The sequence below is a fragment of the Festucalex cinctus genome, chromosome 1 (genome assembly GCF_051991245.1).
Source record: "Festucalex cinctus isolate MCC-2025b chromosome 1, RoL_Fcin_1.0, whole genome shotgun sequence".
NCBI lineage: Eukaryota > Metazoa > Chordata > Actinopteri > Syngnathiformes > Syngnathidae > Festucalex > Festucalex cinctus.
In genome coordinates, this window is record NC_135411.1 from 12,260,997 (window position 1) to 12,279,113 (window position 18,117).

At 40.3% G+C, this 18,117-nt stretch overlaps 2 protein-coding genes and 1 long non-coding RNA gene across 4 annotated transcripts; 1 reads left to right on the top strand and 2 right to left on the bottom strand.

The window, feature by feature from the left end:
• Window positions 1-133: 133 nt before the first annotated feature.
• ftr87 (finTRIM family, member 87) lies at window positions 134-9,033 on the bottom strand. 2 transcript variants are annotated; one of them, XM_077516966.1, is made up of 9 exons: window positions 8,465-9,022; window positions 7,439-7,594; window positions 4,828-4,914; window positions 4,490-4,723; window positions 3,472-3,631; window positions 3,351-3,395; window positions 2,859-2,921; window positions 1,285-1,421; window positions 136-775 (listed from the first exon to the last, which is right to left on the bottom strand). In XM_077516966.1, exons 1-9 carry the CDS (start codon window positions 8,813-8,815, stop codon window positions 695-697), a joined length of 1,314 nt encoding a protein of 437 aa, XP_077373092.1. In that variant the 5' UTR covers window positions 8,816-9,022; the 3' UTR covers window positions 136-694. The 2 variants fall into 2 exon arrangements, with proteins under 2 accessions (XP_077373083.1, XP_077373092.1); XM_077516957.1 differs by having other exon boundaries at window positions 134-1,421; window positions 8,465-9,033.
• On the top strand, window positions 8,453-13,007 carry LOC144016212 (uncharacterized). The gene is made up of 3 exons (XR_013282861.1): window positions 8,453-8,852; window positions 11,736-11,923; window positions 12,002-13,007. It is a non-coding gene; the product is annotated as an uncharacterized LOC144016212 (long non-coding RNA).
• ftr67 (finTRIM family, member 67) lies at window positions 10,208-16,616 on the bottom strand. The gene is made up of 7 exons (XM_077516980.1): window positions 14,761-16,616; window positions 13,133-13,228; window positions 12,832-13,065; window positions 12,221-12,380; window positions 11,761-11,862; window positions 10,992-11,090; window positions 10,208-10,670 (listed from the first exon to the last, which is right to left on the bottom strand). Exons 1-7 carry the CDS (start codon window positions 15,457-15,459, stop codon window positions 10,603-10,605), a joined length of 1,458 nt encoding a protein of 485 aa, XP_077373106.1. The 5' UTR covers window positions 15,460-16,616; the 3' UTR covers window positions 10,208-10,602.
• Between the last annotated feature and the right edge of the window lie 1,501 nt (window positions 16,617-18,117).

Sequence of the window (18,117 nt, forward strand, 5' to 3'; positions counted from 1 at the left end):
GTATTCATGTCATATTCGTATTTTGTGTTGCACAGTTACACGCAATCAAAGTGAACAGGTGAAGTGAAGGAGAAGTGAACAAGGACTTTTTTTTTTTTTTTTTTATTTAATCTAATTGTACATGAAAATGAAGTTATTGAATTCATTTGACTTTCTTTTTTTTTTTACTGCTTAAAATGTCTCAATGAGTCAAGTATCCCTTTAAAGTTTATTAAAAAAGAGCAATACGACAGGCATGACAAAAGATGCCTGCATCAGTGCATCTCCTCAAACAAGTCCACGTGAATTGTTCGAATTTGTATAAACGATGTTTCATAATATATAAAGAAAACATTCCTTTTGGGTTGTGCAAAATGGTTCAATGGCGCGCTTTATCTCAGCTCACAAAGCGCTATTCTCTTCGCAAGACAGAACATGACCCCAGTTGCGCCCTCTGGTGGAGAAAATAATTACAATGTGACAACAGGCCCGGTCTCCCCTCATCTTGCTCTCGCAAGATGAATTCTCGCGGTATTTGTGAGTTCACAAACTCAGAACCACTGGTGGTTTGGACCAATCACAGAGCGACATTGTGTTTGGGGGCGGGATATGCAACTGTGACGAAACCAGGAAGCCAGCGCCAATGTCGGGGCTAACAAACAAACCTCGCATGCACAAATGGATGCTACAGTTAATTCTGTTCTCGCAGAATGACTCACCGTTTCCTTACTGAATGTTGAACAGCGAGAGGGGCTTCGTGCATTTCTCGCTGGTAAGATGTTCGTGCTTTTCCCCCCTTCGGAAAGAAGACGAAATTTTCACCCATGGCCGTGATTGGTTAAAACAAACGTGTAGAATGTCGCATCGTCCAATCAGCTCGAATTATTGTACAGCAAGTTGAAAGCAACCTCACAATCAAAGGGAGCAGATCTTGAGAGTAGATCCCAATCCCACCCAGAATCCCGGAAACACTGGCTGACTGAAAGCGGCGCGGACGCTGTGAAGCAGAAGCATGTCGGCGGAAACGTTGTAGAAGGCCAAAATGCCGGCCCTGAAGTCCAGATAGACCCCTATCCTGTTGCCGCACGGCGCCGCCACGCTCACGCTGTGCTTGTCGTGGCGGAAAGCGCAGGCGGCGTCGGAGCAGTCCAGGCTCCACGACTTGGCGTTGTGGCCCAACTTGCTGTCGCTACCGCCGCCGCTCCTGCTCATGCTGCGGTAGCACACGCCGACGGACGCCCCGCCCTTGCCGGCCCACGCCACCTCCCAGTAACAGCGACCCGCCATGCCGGCGCGACACAGTACCTGCGCCCAGCTGCTGAAGCGTTCCGGGTGCTCCGGGTACGGCTGCGCCTCGGAACGAGTGGTCGCCGCCCGGTGGCCCTCGGACAAGCTCAGGTAGGGGTTGGCCGTGTTGGCGTCCAGTGTTAAGTCCTGGTAGTCTGCACCAAGGTTGTCATAGTTAACAAAATAGCTAAACAGTTTCCAAAAGGGTTTTATAAAATGAAAAGTAAAACCAATTACGTTTATAAAACATTTCAGTATTGCTGTACGTTTGAGAATTGATTACACATACTTAGTAGGGGTTAGACCAGGGATGGGCAATCTCGGCCCTCGAGGGCCGGTGTCCCTGCAGGTTTTCGATGTTTCCGTTTTCCAACACAAGCTGATTCCAATCAACGGGATCGTTATCAGTCTTGTGCAGAGCTTGCTGATGAGCTGATCATATATCAGCTGTGTTGGAAAACGGAAACATCGAAAACCTGCAGGGACACCGGCCCTCGAGGGCCGAGATTGCCCATCCCTGGGTTAGACTAATTATCTAAAAATATTTGACAAATATCGGCATTATCTTTAAAAAATAAAAAAGTCTGAAAGCCGCTATAAGGTCAACTTAAAGATGTGTTAACTTCAAGTAACTATTTCAATTTTCAGTTATTTTCAATAAGAGATGCTGCTGAAACTGGAACGTTCCATTTTGACAAGAAATTGTAATTTAGTTTTGGTTATATAGTCTTTTGACTATAATGAATTACAGTTTTAGTCATATTATTTTAGTTTTAATCTAATTTTGGTCAATTAAAATAAAGAGCAATTTTAGTCTTTTGATTTTGTGAATTTTCGTTTTAGTTATAGACAAAATTGTCAGTCAATTTATCGTTGTCGTCTCAATGAATGGCTTCTATTTTAGTTTAATTTTCTTCTGAACAAAAAAAATCATGACAAACATTTTTCGGCGACAAAATTACCACCGTTCCACACTTTTTGTTTGAAATTAAAACAAAGATAAGTGACATATTTATTTTTTTTGTTTTGGTTTTTTTTGGGGAAAACTTTATTCATAGAAAACTGGGGAGCAAATGTTTCATTTCATTCAAGTTTTCATTGAACTTTTTAAGACATGCTGATGACACTGCGAGCTCCCTGAAAATGTTTGTACTTGCAAAAAAAAATATATTTATTTGAATATGAACAACATTTTTGAAAACCTGAACAATTGTTTGATAAACAGAGTTGGAATTTGATTTTTTTTTTTTTTGACACCAATATTTTTCCTTTTACTGAAAATGAGTATCGCTCCCAACCGGCCTCCTAATGATGGACTGCTAATAAGCTCTAATACTTAGTGACTTTTTTTTTTTTTTTTTTAATCTTGCACTTGACAAACTACATTAAAACTAAACTAAAATTAAACATAAAAAAAATCCAAACTAAATAAGTAACAATCTTGCTCAAGAAAACTAAAACGGAATTTAGAAAACCAAAGTTAAAATAAAAATAACGCAAAATCCAAAAACAATTCTAACCTTGGTCTGCACATAGCAATAACAGTTTGACATGCTGGTTGATATCGTTAAATAAGTCAAAACTGTACTCACAGTGCAAAAATTCCTCTCTTGTCTTTGGTTCCGAGTTGTATAGTATGTGAGCATCTATTGTTACTAGAAAAATGACAAGAAAAAAAAGAAAATTACCCATCCATCTACTTTCTAAAGTTTTTATTTTCTGGTTCAGCTTTTTGTTTTGGCAGGCCAGTGCCAGGAGACAGACAGACAGAAATCCACCAACAGTATGAACATTAATTTAGATTTTTTTAATGAAGCCAACATGCATGTAATTAGAATGTAGGAGGAGAAAAGTCATGCAAGGGGGAGAAAAATTGCTGGCGTTAAGCTGAAAGTTTCCATGGCAACAAAATCAAAATCATCAAATACTGGTTTTATGTTTGTTTATTTACATATTTTAACATCATCAAATTTTATTGAGAGTACATCTGTGCATTTGTCAAGAATCGTTAAAAAACTCAATGGGATTCCTACTTCCTGTATCCCATCCCATCTTGTCGCTTGGCGGCAACTTGGCTTGCATACCTTTCGTCTTTTCGTTTGGAACGCTGGTTTCCTTGAGCGAAGTCACTGCAAATGGAGAGAGATGTCAAAAATCATCGATTACGCATCGTCATCCGTTTCGTGTTGAATGCGTCGTGCTCGCCTTTATCGGAGATTCTGTTGAATTCTCTTTGGAGGCTTTCGTCCAGACCGTCCCTCAGCTCGGCCAGGCCTCCTCGCATGGTTTTGTACATCAAGTAGGGGAACGTGTCCGTGTTGGGCATCTGCACACGTTTGGATGGGAAATGAAGGGACCTGCTCTTCTGGAATTAGGAAAGAAAAAAAATAAGAGAATACGGCTGAGTGATGAGGCCTTAAAATGAAACTTATGTATATATTAAAATTTATGTATATATGTTTTTGGTAAATGTGAATATGTTAAGTGCACTTGTATATATATATGGGTTATATATATCATTTATTATTTTATTATTATTTTTTAATAATTAGTAAATTAAAATTGTATTAATAATGAAATAAGTTTAAATATATTTAGTAAAAGGGGTAGGACTAGATAAGTTTTTAACTTCTTCCTACTCCCTTTTGAACATGTAAGTTATGATTAATTGAATGATTATGTTATTGGGATTTTCTTCTCTTTTGATTGTTGTTGTTTTTTGTTTTATCTCTGCTGTTCATCTGTTTATATGTTCAAAAAAATAATAAAAGGAAAGGAAAGGAAACCGAAGATGCGCTTTTCCTCACAAAATTCCGTTTGAATTGTTTTTTTTCCCCCTCCTTTGCTTGTACAAAATGTTTTTCAACACGATTCTTAATAAATTAACAGTTGAAAAGTTCAATATTTCAACAACAATAAATGAGTTCAATTGCATTTTTTTTTTCGATTTAAAATGAGGATTAATTGTCCAGCCCTAACGCAGATAAAATACCCGAACGTGATAATATTCAACACATCTGACTCAGCAATTTCCTTCCACTGGGCTCCTTTCTTGTCGTATTGACAACAAGGAGAAAGGATTTCCGTTGTCTGTTTCTGGCAAGAATTGATGTTCTGAGTCTTTTTTTTTTCGACAATCACTAAAAAAGGTTAGAAATGTTGCCAAAATCTAGACAAAAAAAGTAACCCAACGAACGAACACTATCCGTCCATCCGTGCGTACCTGAAGGAAGTGAAGGTGGTCGTCGCTCCGGCAGAGCTTGTCCAGCTCGGCCTCGCTCCTGCGGACGTCGGCCGCCTCGCGCTCCAGCCTCTCCAGCAGCTGCTCCGTCTGCGCCAGGGCGACCCGCTCGCGCGCTCGGATGGCTTCCTTCACGTCGCACCGCTGCTTCTCGATGGCGCGCAGCAGCTTGGAGAAGACCCGGTCGCTGTCCTCCTCCGCCGCCTCGGTGGCGTGCTGCGTCCCGGGCAAAATGGAGTTGTTTGGGGTAAGTGCAAACAGGAAATGTTCTCTTTGGATGATAAATTAGAATTAAAAAAAAATGTATGTATCACACTCACTTTGATGTATTTGACCACATAGCGAAGCTCCTTCTCCACGTCCTTGATGTTCTGCGTGCACTTCAGTGACGCTTCTTGGAGTTTTTTCTACAAACACATGAAGTGCACACAAACACATTAGAGAAAAAAAAAAAAAAAAAGTCCCTTGAGTTGCTGCAAGTAAACTCAGCACTGTTGACTTTTCCTGCGGGAAATCTCTGATGTGAAATGACGAGTGCCGTTTTGCATGTGTAATGTGTCAATGTTTTTTAGATTACGTTAGTGGTTGATTGATTTCTTTTTATCACTTTGACTGTACCACAGTACATAAGAAGAATGGCTTGACATGACCAGTGAGATGTCGATGAAAAATGTCATTTTTCGTCACTTTTTTTTCCCCAGGCGAAAATGAAATAAAAACTAAAATAGAAGCCATTCATTGAGATGATAACGACATCTAAAATTGACTGACAATTTCGTCAATGATTAAAATGAAAATACAGTGACGAAAATTCATACAATCGCGTATTTCATGACTAGGAGTGTGACAATATATCGACATTGTGATAAATCGTGATACTTCGTCTCCCGATAGATTATCGATGCACCTGAGCAAGTATCGCGATATTTGTCATTAATATACAGACACTATAACGGCTCCGTTGTTGAATACTTATTGAGCAATTCCTTGGCGGGCCACTAGGGGGAGCGCCTCGTAAGAGTGGCGGGAAAATGGGTGGAAGTCTTCAGGTGAAGATTCATCAGCTTAGTTTTATTATTATATATTATTTATTTATTTATTTTAATTTACATATCCATTATATATTTATACATTATATTCTATATTATATATTATTAATTATTAATTTTATTTGTATTATTCATTTATTTATTTATTATTGATTTATATTAAATTATTATTATTTATGATTAGTTTTATTGTAGATTATCGTGGATTTATTACCTGAGCAATATATCGATAATCACGGTATCGTCATCTCGTGAGATAATCATTATCGTGAGACTTGTTTTGCAGACGTATCGTATCGTCAGGTACACAGAGGTTCCCACCCCTAGTCATGACCAGTGTTAATTTTGTCAAAACTAACACTGACTGGTCATGACATACACAGGCGATGTCCCCAAAAAATGATTAATCCACGGTCCAATTTGAAGGCCCTTCAATCATAGCCAGATGCCCTTTCATTAATCATCAGCGACGGAAATGCCATGAAAAAGTTTGGTCGTCAGAGGGTGATAATGTGGATGCCCCCACCTCAGGTAGATGCACGGGCAGTGTTGCCACTTTTTGCACGACCCGGGTTTCAAAGTAGGGTTTTAATCTAGGTCTAGGGTTTTAAATTGGGGTTTTGCTTTAAATTAGGGTTAGGGTTTCAAATCAGGGCTTTAAACTAGAGTTAGGGTTTCATATTAGGGTGTTCAACTAGGGTTAGGGTTTTACAGTAGGGTTTCAAACTATGGTTACCAAGAAGCGTTTAGAACATGGGTTGGGATTTTAAAGTACACAGTAAGTTCTGTAGAGTCAATTTGACTATTTAGATAAGAACCAAATAGACTCCGTTCTATAGTAATATTTACACTTGAAAGATAGTAAAATCAAGAATTGGGAAAAAATCAAAAAATCAAAGTGACTTGAGGTAAGAACGAACTCACAACTTTCATCTTGGGAGACAGCCGATCTACTCCCTGAGCCATGCAGCTCCTGCTTTCTGCTAGTATATCACTCATGTTAGCTGCAGCTGATTTCATGATTGCATGGAATCTTCCACTCCAACAGGCCAAAAACGATCTTTGGTCTCTTGGAGAAAAGCAAACAGTAGGAGGGGCATACAAGCTCAGGTGGTAGTGTGGCAGCCTCCCAAGCTGAAGGTCGTGAGTTTGAACCATTTTTTTCATTTTATTTTATTTTATTTATTTATTTATTTATTTTTCTCTCTTCCTAGTGTAAATATTAGTTTACTCTAAAACTGAGTCTATTTTTTAAAGTGAAATTTACCACCGAGCACACCAACTGGAGTCACCCCGCTCATTTTGGAACAACAGGCGTAGGAAATGCCGTGCATTGACCTAATCACTGACCTGCGCAGCCTTCAATGTGACCATCCGTGGTTACGTTCAAGGCTCAAGTGCGGGCAAAAAAAAATAGTGCGATTAATCTGCGTTAATACGTGATTAATGCAACATTTTTCTGTGATTAATTAATCTATTAACTCTTTAACTTTGACAGCCCTAGTTTCAACGTAGGATATTTAAACTGGAGTTCAAAATCCAACTTTGGAACTTTAAACCTACTTTAAAACCCTGATTTGAAACCCTAATTTCTAAACAAAATCAAAAATCCTACTTGAAAACCCAGACGGGTTGTGGCCAGTCTCGAGGGGTAAAATGTAGGAAAATAATAATTAAAAAGCACTACATGGGCCCCAAAAGATAAGCCTATAAGCCTGATGGCCATTCCAGCCCTGTCCGTAAATACACGCTCACCAGAGGTGGGGGATTTAGTTGCCCGGAGCCAACCCCCCCCCCCCCCCCTCACCCCCTCACCCCCCCCCCCCCCCCCCCCCCCCCCACACACACACACACACACACCCTCCGCACACCCCTGATATACCTGTTGTGCCACCCGCTCGTCCAGCAGCCGCACGGTGTCGTGGTTCTTGTGTTGGCCTTTGAGGCAGCGCGAGCACACGCCCTGATGATCTGCGCGGCAGTAATTCTTCACCGGCTTTTGATGCTGTGAGCACAGCTGCTCTCTGACAACACTGGACTGTGATAAGAACAAAGAACATGCATGTTTAGTTACAATCGTAAGTTCGGAACTGTGATATTAACAGAGCACATGAATGTTTAGTTAAAAGCTAGCTAACAACTTCACTGAAAAACAACTATTCTCAGCAAAGCCACATTATTTTGTGCCTTTTGTAGCGGCTTAAAATGCTACTTAAACACCACTTTGATGGAAAGGGATGACACATTAATGGGGAAATATTAAAAGAAAAGAAGTGCAATGTATTTTTTTAGAGTTTTAACTGTTAATATAAACACTTTTTTGGAGGTCAGGTGTCTAGAGCCAATAGCTAAGGTTCACTCAAATAATGCAAAAAAAAAAAAAAAAAAATTTTTTTTTTTTTTTTTTAGTAAAAAGGCAAAATCTACAAATCATACTTCTGCTGGTTTTTTTGTATGTAGTACTTTAAAATGTAATAAATGATAATTTAGTTTGACTGCTTGTCAACATTTTTAAAAATCAACTATGCGTTTGTAATCTGAGATAAGAGTCTGTTTACTTTATGTATCTTTTCAATCTGACATTGACGAAATGTCAGTTTGAGATTGGCAGTTTGCTAGCATGATAGCTTGGACAAGAGAGGTTTATCGTGAGATAATTTTGAGTTTGGGGAAGTTTAAGGATATAAACAGTGCCTTATCAATGAGAAAATTAATAATTGAACGGCACCGTGAACTAAACCTCAAGTCAAATTCAAATTCTAAAGTCAAATTTTTAAAATTCAGACCCGGAAGTCGGTGCTCAATTGCGCATGCGCAGTATTTCTTGACAAACAAAAGTTGCCCTCAAATGTGTGTCACCGTGTGAAACATTTCATTTTTTTTTTTTTTTTTTTTTTTTTTTATTTACCTTTGTAGCGACGACCACGCCATGTCCCCGTCCACGGAGACGCTCCTCAGCCGGCTGTTCTTGAACTCCGCTCTGGAGGAACTTCTCCACCAGCTCACCCAGGACGGTGTTGCGATTGAGCAGCGGTTTCGGCTTGAACTCCAAGCGGCACTGCGGGCAGCTGTACTGGGCCTTTTGCGGCTTGCCTCTGCTCCAGTAGTTCTCGATGCAGGCTAGGCAGTAGCTGTGGCCGCACGGGATTGTCACCGGGTCGCGCAGAACCTCCAGACACACCGAGCAAGTGAACTGGTCTTGTTCCACGGAGATAGTGGAGGTCGTCGTCGCCGCCGCTGTCAGTGCACCTGCCGCCATCTTGCTCCCGTGAGCGACCAGTGGGCGAGGTTTACAGGTATGTTGTTTAAAGGTTGCACCTGCTAGAGGCGGGGAGGCGTGACGTCACAAAGCGCAATGTTGATATTGGAATTTGGGTTTGCTAGGGCTCCAGGTGGAGGAGTGGAACCGTCACTTGCCTTCGGTGCCGGTTGGCGTGGGTTCGCTTCTCCGCCTGGGAGACCATGTGTGGCTTACGAGATGTAAGCTAAGCTTATGTGAGTGAGAGAACCGTCACTTTCCTTCGGTGCCACTGACGGTTGGCGTGGGTTCACTCCTGCGCCTGGGAGACTAAGATTGTGAGAGTGAGTGATTTAAAAAAAAAAAAAAAAAAAAAACTGGGTTTGCGTGACCTAACTTTGCTATATTTAAAATAGTATTGTCATATCTGGACGATCTTTTCTTTGAACTCCAATAGTCTATAAATATTTGAGGGAATAAACTCAAGCCATTTAATTTCCACTTTTCTTGATTACATGTAGACTGCACCCATGTAGTATCTTGTATTGTTTTCAATAGTTACACCAAAAAAAAAAATGAGAAAAAAAAGTGACGCCCATTTTAATTGCCTAAATTTTAGGCATTTTAGGCAGAATTACTATCGCGGCAACACATCATCAGTAGGGTAAAACTAATCTGTCTCACGACGGTCTAACCCAACTCACGTTCCCTATTAGTGGGTGAACAATCCAACGCTTGGTGAATTCTGCTTCACAATGATAGGAAGAGCCTAATTGGCAAATGCCTAAGAGGCAAAGCTAGGTAGAAAAACCTTTTAGGCCCTAAAAGGTTTTTCTACCCCCCAAAAGAAAAAAATCACAAATAATGTGATCCAATTTCTTGCAACATTTCAGATTCACAAATGTAAATTTGGTCAAGTAAAACCCTTGTCTGTATTTTATTATGAAATCTTGATGTTGTGCTCCTATTTTAATGTCTAATGCACTGATTAGGTTTCTATTTTGTCTAATGTGCTTCATAAATTAATAAATTCATAAATCCATTAATGCCATTTTTAAATTTTCTCTATCCACTAATGATGCCGAAGCAATGCATATTCCCATTATGAGCCTAATAAACACTTTACACCCAGGGACCACTTTATTAAGTAAACCTGCACAATCCAATGAGACACTGCACTAGTTTTGTACACAATACAGTGTTTATGGGAAAACCAATACATTATTGGTATATATAGCTACTGAAGCTATGTCAACGACAAACCTAAATCTCCATTTACCTCCGTGTCGGACAGTATCCATATTTGATCAGTGCGTCAACACGATCGAAAGAGAAATAAATATATGCACCACGACAATGCCAAATACCAGCACACGGTATCTTTACGTGTTGGTTAACACTCTGTAAACAGTGTTCACAATTCCGTTTCTTTAATGGCGGTATGACACAAACCAATATATTATCATTGTATGAATAAACTTAAAAAAAAAAAAAAAAAAGAAACAAACAAACATACAATCACATTCCGTTCCAACTGGTGGTACTGCTTCTTACTGCTAAATTTGGTTCAGTCTTGTAATGACTATTTATAAAATCAAATAAAAGTACAATCATCCAAATGATAACAGGGTCCCTCATCTGGTCGACACAACACTGAAAGTAAGTTCAATAGTGTAGTTCCAAGTTTTGCGACAAAAAAAAAAATAGTCACAAGGTATGTCAAAAATGGAAAATACTGCAGCTTGATGATCAAGCTTCAAGGCTTTGCATGTGACGTCTATAATACGTAAATTAACAACGATCATGTCTCATTTCTTTCTGGCATGAGAACGGCGCTGTAAGTTCCTCTGCCTGGTGCCTGTAGACATTTTGGAACCTGCACAAAAAAAAAAAAAGTTATTATGGATGACAGCCTGTTTTACTGTTTATTATTTATACATATTCCTCTATGGTAAAATTGATTTGCTTGATATAAAATTCATTGGTAACACCGGTACAATCAACACAAGGTTGTGCTAAAAATGCCAAAATTGCAGTTGGTCAATTAGAAATAATATAAAAATAGATAGTAAAATAAATATACTAATAATACATATTATTAGGGGAAAATTCTACATTATTTACATTATTAGCTTGTTTGTTTTATGAAGAAATATTTGATTACAGGTCAAATCCCTTTCATACAAAAGTTACCAACCAAAGGTTGAGAGGACAAACATGGGCCCAACAGGTCCTGGGTTTAGGAAAGGGTTGAGGGGGCTCACGGGGCTTTGGTCCAGGCCGGGTGACAGGTTCGCTACACACACGCACACACAGATAGAGAGAGGGGTGGGGGGGTTTGAATATGCGTTACTGTGTCAAGGGCATTCGTGCTGCCTCAGCAAACTGTTGCCGGAAACAAACAGGCCGAGTACGTTTTTTGTTCTGCGTATGTTGAAAGTGAATCTTTTCAATGTATTAGTATCAGTTAATGAGCACGTTTCCATTAAGCTGAATAGAAAATGTGTCAAAAATAAAAATAATGCACATTTTGGTTTTCAATGTAATCTTTTTTTTTTTCAGTAGCAGTATTTGTTTTGATGTCAACGTTCTTTCAAATTTACGTGTGACACATTTCTTGATGTACCAAATAGTTGTGTTCACAGCAGATAAACGTCCTCCAGCAAACATAAATGCTGTGACAGAAATGGAAACATGCATCAGCATGCAATTGTTCACATTTGTACTTTCATCGATTTAGCCACTAGAGGTGGCTGTTGAATCAGGATGTGTTGAAGATGGTGCGAGGCCCAGTTGTGTGTCAGTGAAATGGATTCAATTTCACATCATTTTTTTTTAAATATATATTTATACTACAAATAGTGCATCTCTTATCAAGTACATACTTTTTTTTTTCGGTGACATTTTGTTTGATGGTATGCCACAAGCAATTTCTTTGAAGGTTGGGCGCCATCTTGTTGACTCACCTGCCGCCTGGATTTCAACAACGGGCTGGACGACGGGTGAGGACATGGTCACATCGGTGTGGACGGGCAGGATGGGAGGAGCCATCATCACCACTTCTCTCACTGGTGGAGCACAATTCCATGCAATTGGCTTCAGTATTTCCATGATTGGAATTTGTCCATGGTGAAGAAATGACACAAATCTACCTTGTATTTTCATCTATATGGTAAAACATCACCCCTTATCTCTTTATGCATTTAGGTGAAGCTTGCCATCTACAATTTGGATTAAGAGCACATATTTTGCACTGTATGTGCCGCTCCAGTAGTACAGATAAAAAATAAAAAAAAATAAAAAAAAGTGCCCCTGCTCCAGCATTTAAGTTGCCCAACACCATCGGATGTCGTCCGTCATCCTTCCTGTCCTCATATTTATTGTCAAAGCATGAACCACCACCAGTGTCAAGAAGTCAAAGTGTACCTTTCTCATAGATGCTAACGAATCCTTCCTGGCAAACCTCTTGCAACAGCGTTTTGAAGTCACACAGGGCTTTTGTGGCCGAGTCAAACGTCAAGCCGTCCATGGAGACGGCGGTCATCGGCGACGGCACGGGCGCCAGAGCGTCCAGCGCCTGACAGATCTGGCGTGACAAAAAGGATCAAGTTGGACGTACAAGCAAATCAGTATTTCCTACGTACAAAATCTGGATACATTCACCTCCACCTAGGGGTGTGAATTGCCTAATACCTGACGATTCGATTCGTATCACGAATCTGATGGACCGCCGATATGCATTTTCCAGATTTGTTTAGATTATTGTTTTAATCTGAATTATGCAACACTAGTTCAATAGAATCTTGTGAATCTGTCGTAGTGCAATTAAAATATATATACATACTGAAATACAGATTAATGTATAGCTTGTGTTTGTTCAAAATTATATGGGAATATGGCCTTGGAAAAATAATCACTTTTTAAATCGCAGTGCTGGGGAGACAGGTGCACAATCAAGATTATTTTTCAAAATCCTTCATTCTAAAATTTGAGGCACGAAAAGCCCCAGCAACCTTTTTGTTGCGTGGCGCTCTCACCTGAAGGAAGTGCAGGGGATCGGTAGCGACGGCCAGCTGGTCCACCTCGCTCTCCCGCTTCTTCTGTTCGCCGATCTCCTTCTGGATCCTCTCCAGAAGCAGCTCGGCCAGACTCACCACTTGGATCTGCTGGGCCTTGATCAGCTCGCGCACCTCGAAGCGCTTGAGCTCCACGAAGCGGAGGTGGTCGGTGAAGACGCTGTCGCTCGTCTCCGCCGCCAGTCGAGCGGATCGCTGCGGGGCAAAGAGGCGCCGAGTCGCCATTTGTGACGTTTGACAAGAGAATGTCAAGAGAATTTACATTGAGAGAGAAGATGGCCTGTCTCAGTTCCTGAGCTTCCTTCTCTCGTTGCTGAATGCTCTGCTGAGACTTCAGCTTCATTTCACCCAGTTGTCTCTGCGGACCAGGAAAATAAATTGCACAAAAAAAAAATAATCATGCGAGTCTCACTGAGGGGACACGTTAGCTGAAAGTCACAACAGCAGATTTGACTCGGTAAATTGAATAATTATTTCTGTTATTATTTTTTTAGAAAAGTTTCTCTGCGAGTACTTTTGCCACCTCGGGTTGCTTGTATTAATTCAAATGAAAATGGTGGCTAGGACAAAATACTCGATAAAAAAAGACCACATATTAAAAAAAAAATAAAAATAGTAACCAAAATTATTAGAACACAAATATGACTTGAAAAATACACAAATTAAAAAATATTAGACAAACTATTTGGGGAAAAAAAGTACACAAATAGCAGATGATAAATATTGATAGAAATAATAATTCCAATAAATAAATATTGCTTAAAAATACACTAATTAACAATAATAAATACATTAGTAGTAGATAACAGAATAGTACAACAGTAGATGAAAAATACACAAATTATAGAAACCTACTTATAACCAATACCACACCACAGCTTTGGTATTTTTTAAGACAAAAGATAAAAATATTAGATTAAAAATAAAAAAAACATAACTGAGAAAATATTGTGGGGGAAAAAAAAGAGAAAAAAAAAGAAAGAATTGGTCCCCCCAAAAATCTTGAACATTAGATTAAAAAATAATAATAATTAGGTAATATGTATACTATACAATTTAAAATGTGTATATACACGTTTAATTAGTTTTTTTTTCTATTTTAAGTACTCGGCTACATTTCAGTTTGTATTGACTCGCTATGGCGACAACTGATGGGACATGTGTAACTACAACTTAAAGGGGAAATCAACCCCCAAAAATATATTTTTTGACAATAATATGTTCTATGCATCCCACTTGTCTAAATATGACATTCTGGTTAATATTGCTTTAGTGGAATATGAGTGACGCAGAAAACTCCGTTTTTATCCATCTCAGGGAGCAGCCATTTTGCAACTTGCTGTCGAATGTTACTCAGGTCTCAGGCAACAACCAATCAGAGCTCGCCTGTTTTCTGAAGCTGTACTGTGATTGGTTGTTGCCTGAGCCCTGAGTAACTGTGATGTCATCTTCAGTCGACAGGAAGTGGAAAAATGGCCGCCCCCTGAGATGAATAAAAACGGCTGGATTTTGCTTCATAACTCATATTCCAAAAATGATATATAACATATTATTGTCAAGAAATATTTCAGGTTGACTTGCACTTCAAAGCGGCTGAATCAGTTCTGCTTTATCAGACTATTTTTCTTCAAAGTGCTTATATTGCCATGAGTGGCAACTTGCCACCTAGTGTTATTTTGCCGTGAATGAAGTACAACTTCTGCGCCTGTGTGTGTACTAGCTCGTATCACAGTGGGTCGAACGGTTTTATACAAGGCATTCAAAATGTAATTTTCCAAATGTCCATAGTCCAGCGGGATATGGACCAGGCATGGGCTAGTCCGTGGGTGCCGAGCCGCGAGCATGTTGGGGCCCACCGTACGCCCACACGTCAAAACAAGTAGTTGTTACCTGCTGCGTTTGTATTTCCACCTCCACCAGCGCGGTGTCGTGTCCCTTGTGATCATCCGTCAGGCACATAGAGCAGATGCACTGCTTGTCCGTGCGGCAGTAAACCTCCAGCAGCTTATCGTGCCGCGGGCACACGCTTTCCTGGAGCCTCTTGGAGGCCGAAACCAGCTTGTGCTTTTTGAACACGGCCGAGTGGTGGTGCGGCCGGACGTGCAGCTCGCAGTACGACGCCAAGCACACCAGGCACGAGTTGACCGCCTTGTTCTTCCTTCCAGGGCACACGTCGCACTCCACGTCGTCGGCCTCCGCCAGGTTTTGCTCTTGCTGCCCCTCTTCGCCTCCCATGAACTCCTGGAGTCCGCTCTGCTTGAATCGGTCCACCACGTAGTCGGCCTTCGCCAGGTATTGCTCTTGCTGCCCCTCTTCGCCTCCCATGAGCTCCTGGAGTCCGCTCTGCTTGAATCGGTCCACCACGTCGGCGAGCAAGGTGCTGCGGGCGAGGGCCGGCCTCGGGCTGAAGTTTTGTCGGCATTGGGGGCACGTGAACACGCCGAGGTAGTCGTCCTGGTCCCAGAAGTTTCGGATGCATTCGGAGCAGTAGCTGTGGCCGCACGGAATGGTCACCGGCTCCCGCAGGACATCCAGGCACACCGAACAGGTGAACTGGTCCTTATCCAGGACCACCCCGGCCTGGGCCATCGTCCCCGAGGTGAAGTAGTTAGCAGTCAGCGACGTGGGACAAAGACAAACAAGAAGACGCCACAGCGACTTTGTTTACAGGAAGTGACGTTGATGGGTGGGAACAACTGCCGGAAGTAGACGTTTGTGGATTTTTTTTTTCATTTTGTTTGAAGAAACCTTTTACCTCAACAGCGTGTTACAAAATTAGATAAAACGTTACATACTTATATTAAATGAACGATACGTGTTGTGGGGTTAAGATTTGCTCATGTGTGACAGGGCTGTGTGGTGTGAGACGTGAAGGGCAGAGTGCGCACTCGAGGGTAGAGAAAGAGCAGTGCATGACAGTTCTAAAAAAAAAAAAAAAAAAAAAAAAAAAAAAAAAAAATCATAATAAACAAAGACTGCAGTGCGAACCTCCGTCTCCCGTTGGTTCATTTTGTCCGACCATCGGGCCGAAACTTTGGCGACTCCGACGCTAGGAAAAAGAAAAAAGAAAAATCCTCCTCTGCGTCCCCCGACCATGGTCAGGAGAGGAGACGGAGCAGGAAAGGATAACACAAGGGGTCCGATAAATAAATAATCAGTGTTGCCACAGTTACCTTGAAAAAGTAACTTAGTTACTTTACTGATTACTTGGTTTTAAAAGTAACTAAATTGCGTTACTGATTACTTGATTTTAAAAGTAACTAAGTTAGATTAAAAGTTACTTTTTTTAGTTTCTTTCAGCAGCTGCCGATAACACCATCTCAACATAAAAATAATGCAGTAGAAACGGAGTTCCAAATACTTTATTGAAAGTGCATTTTTAACATGAAAATAAAGGTTTTTTTATGAAAAACAAAATAGGCAGTCTCTCTTGACTTCTTGTAACGTAAATACTTTTTATAAAACAAAAAATAAAAATCTATCCAGGTTGAAAATGAAAATCCCCTAAATTCCTCTATTGTTTGTTTGTTCCGCTATTCCAGTGTGTACACATGTATCAGTTTAAATATTTATTAGTAGTTATTGACAGTTATAATTGTTTTTTGGTTTGTTTGTTTTTTCTCTTCAAAATAAGGATCAGGAAAACAAAAGGTTGATAATTTAATGTTAAATATAAATATTTAACCTTTAGACAGACACCAACACAATTAAACAGAATATTTGCACATTGTGAAGTATTTCAGAAACATAAATTTAAGACATGAAATAAACCTACCGTCCAGCCAAAAGAAATATGAAGCCACCTTATGGAACAATAAATCTATCAAACACATTTTAACCACTTAATATATGCAAAAATATTTCCAAAAGTTCATTTCCCTTTTTAATCAACAATTTTTGTATTTAACAATTGTTTTTTCTTTTGTCATCACTTTCATTTTTGGTTAATGTATGACATCTTTTTTGTTTTTTTTAATCTGAGACACGATGATGACCACAGAATCACTACTGTTTATATTTTGTTTTTTGGGCTGTCGTAATCGCGGGCACGTCTCAGTTCTCCTATCTGCTGCTCATGCTAGTTGTAGACATTGACAGGGAGCCACAAACTGAGAAATGAGATGCTTACAGTGTGCTTTTAGCTTAGCTGGTGTGTTGGCTGTGGGACATACCTGTGTCGTTTGAATCCATGCATTGGATCGTCACGGGAGTTATTCTTTTTGGCTCGCGCGCAGTACCAACGCCGGCCCGGGACATACAAGTGCACCGAGAGGACTCGATAGCCATGGGAAATACCGAGATGTACGGCACCGGCTTCTGCTAACTGTCTCCATTTGTATGTTGTCACTCGTTGCGCGCGCGCGCGCCGTGTCGCGAGCACGGAAACACGGAAGTAGCTTGAATGGTGATGCTACTGAAATGTAAACAAAACAAGTAGAGCACGGCGCAGAACTCTTGCTATTGTTATGAAAACCATAAAGCCTCACTCGCAACCGATACGGTCGTTTAGCTCCCCTTGACGAACGATGGTTCGGTCGAATCGTTTTTTTGTTCCACCCCTACTGAAAACGTAACTTGTCTGACGTCACTCCCCCTGGCGAGAGGGCGGAGACGACCTCATCCCATAATGCTTCACGGACCAGTTGAGGATGGAAATAAATTATTTTTTTTACCACTTTTATGGTCCATAATGCACACTTTTTTTTGTTGTGTTGTGTGCCTGTTGGTTAATAAAACTAGTAGTAAAAGTATCATCACTTTTGTTTTGAATGTGCAAACCATTCATGACCAGACCATGGCTGAATTCAGTGTGGTGATCAATGACTTCTGCCTCATCTTCGTAGTTAGCAGTAGTTGTTTGTGGCTGTTACAACAGTGAGATAGTTTGCCTTCTTCATGAAAATGTGGAGTAACGCATTGATTCTCTGGACAGTAACTTTAATCAGACTACTTTGTAGAATAAAGTAACGCGTTAGACTATTAGTTACTTTAGAAAGCAACTTTTTTTGAGTAACGCGTTACTAAGTAACGCGTTACTAAAAAAAAGTGTACATTATGGACCATAAAAGTGGTAAAAAAAACTACTACTTACTAAGTAACGCGTTACCAGCAACACTGTAAATAATATATATATTTTTTTAAATTACATCGAAAAACATAACTACGCCATATTAAAGTTACGTCAAGCGTCAGGTCCAACGATCCGGAAGTAGACTAGTCGGTATGGCACGGCAACTTTGTTAAAAC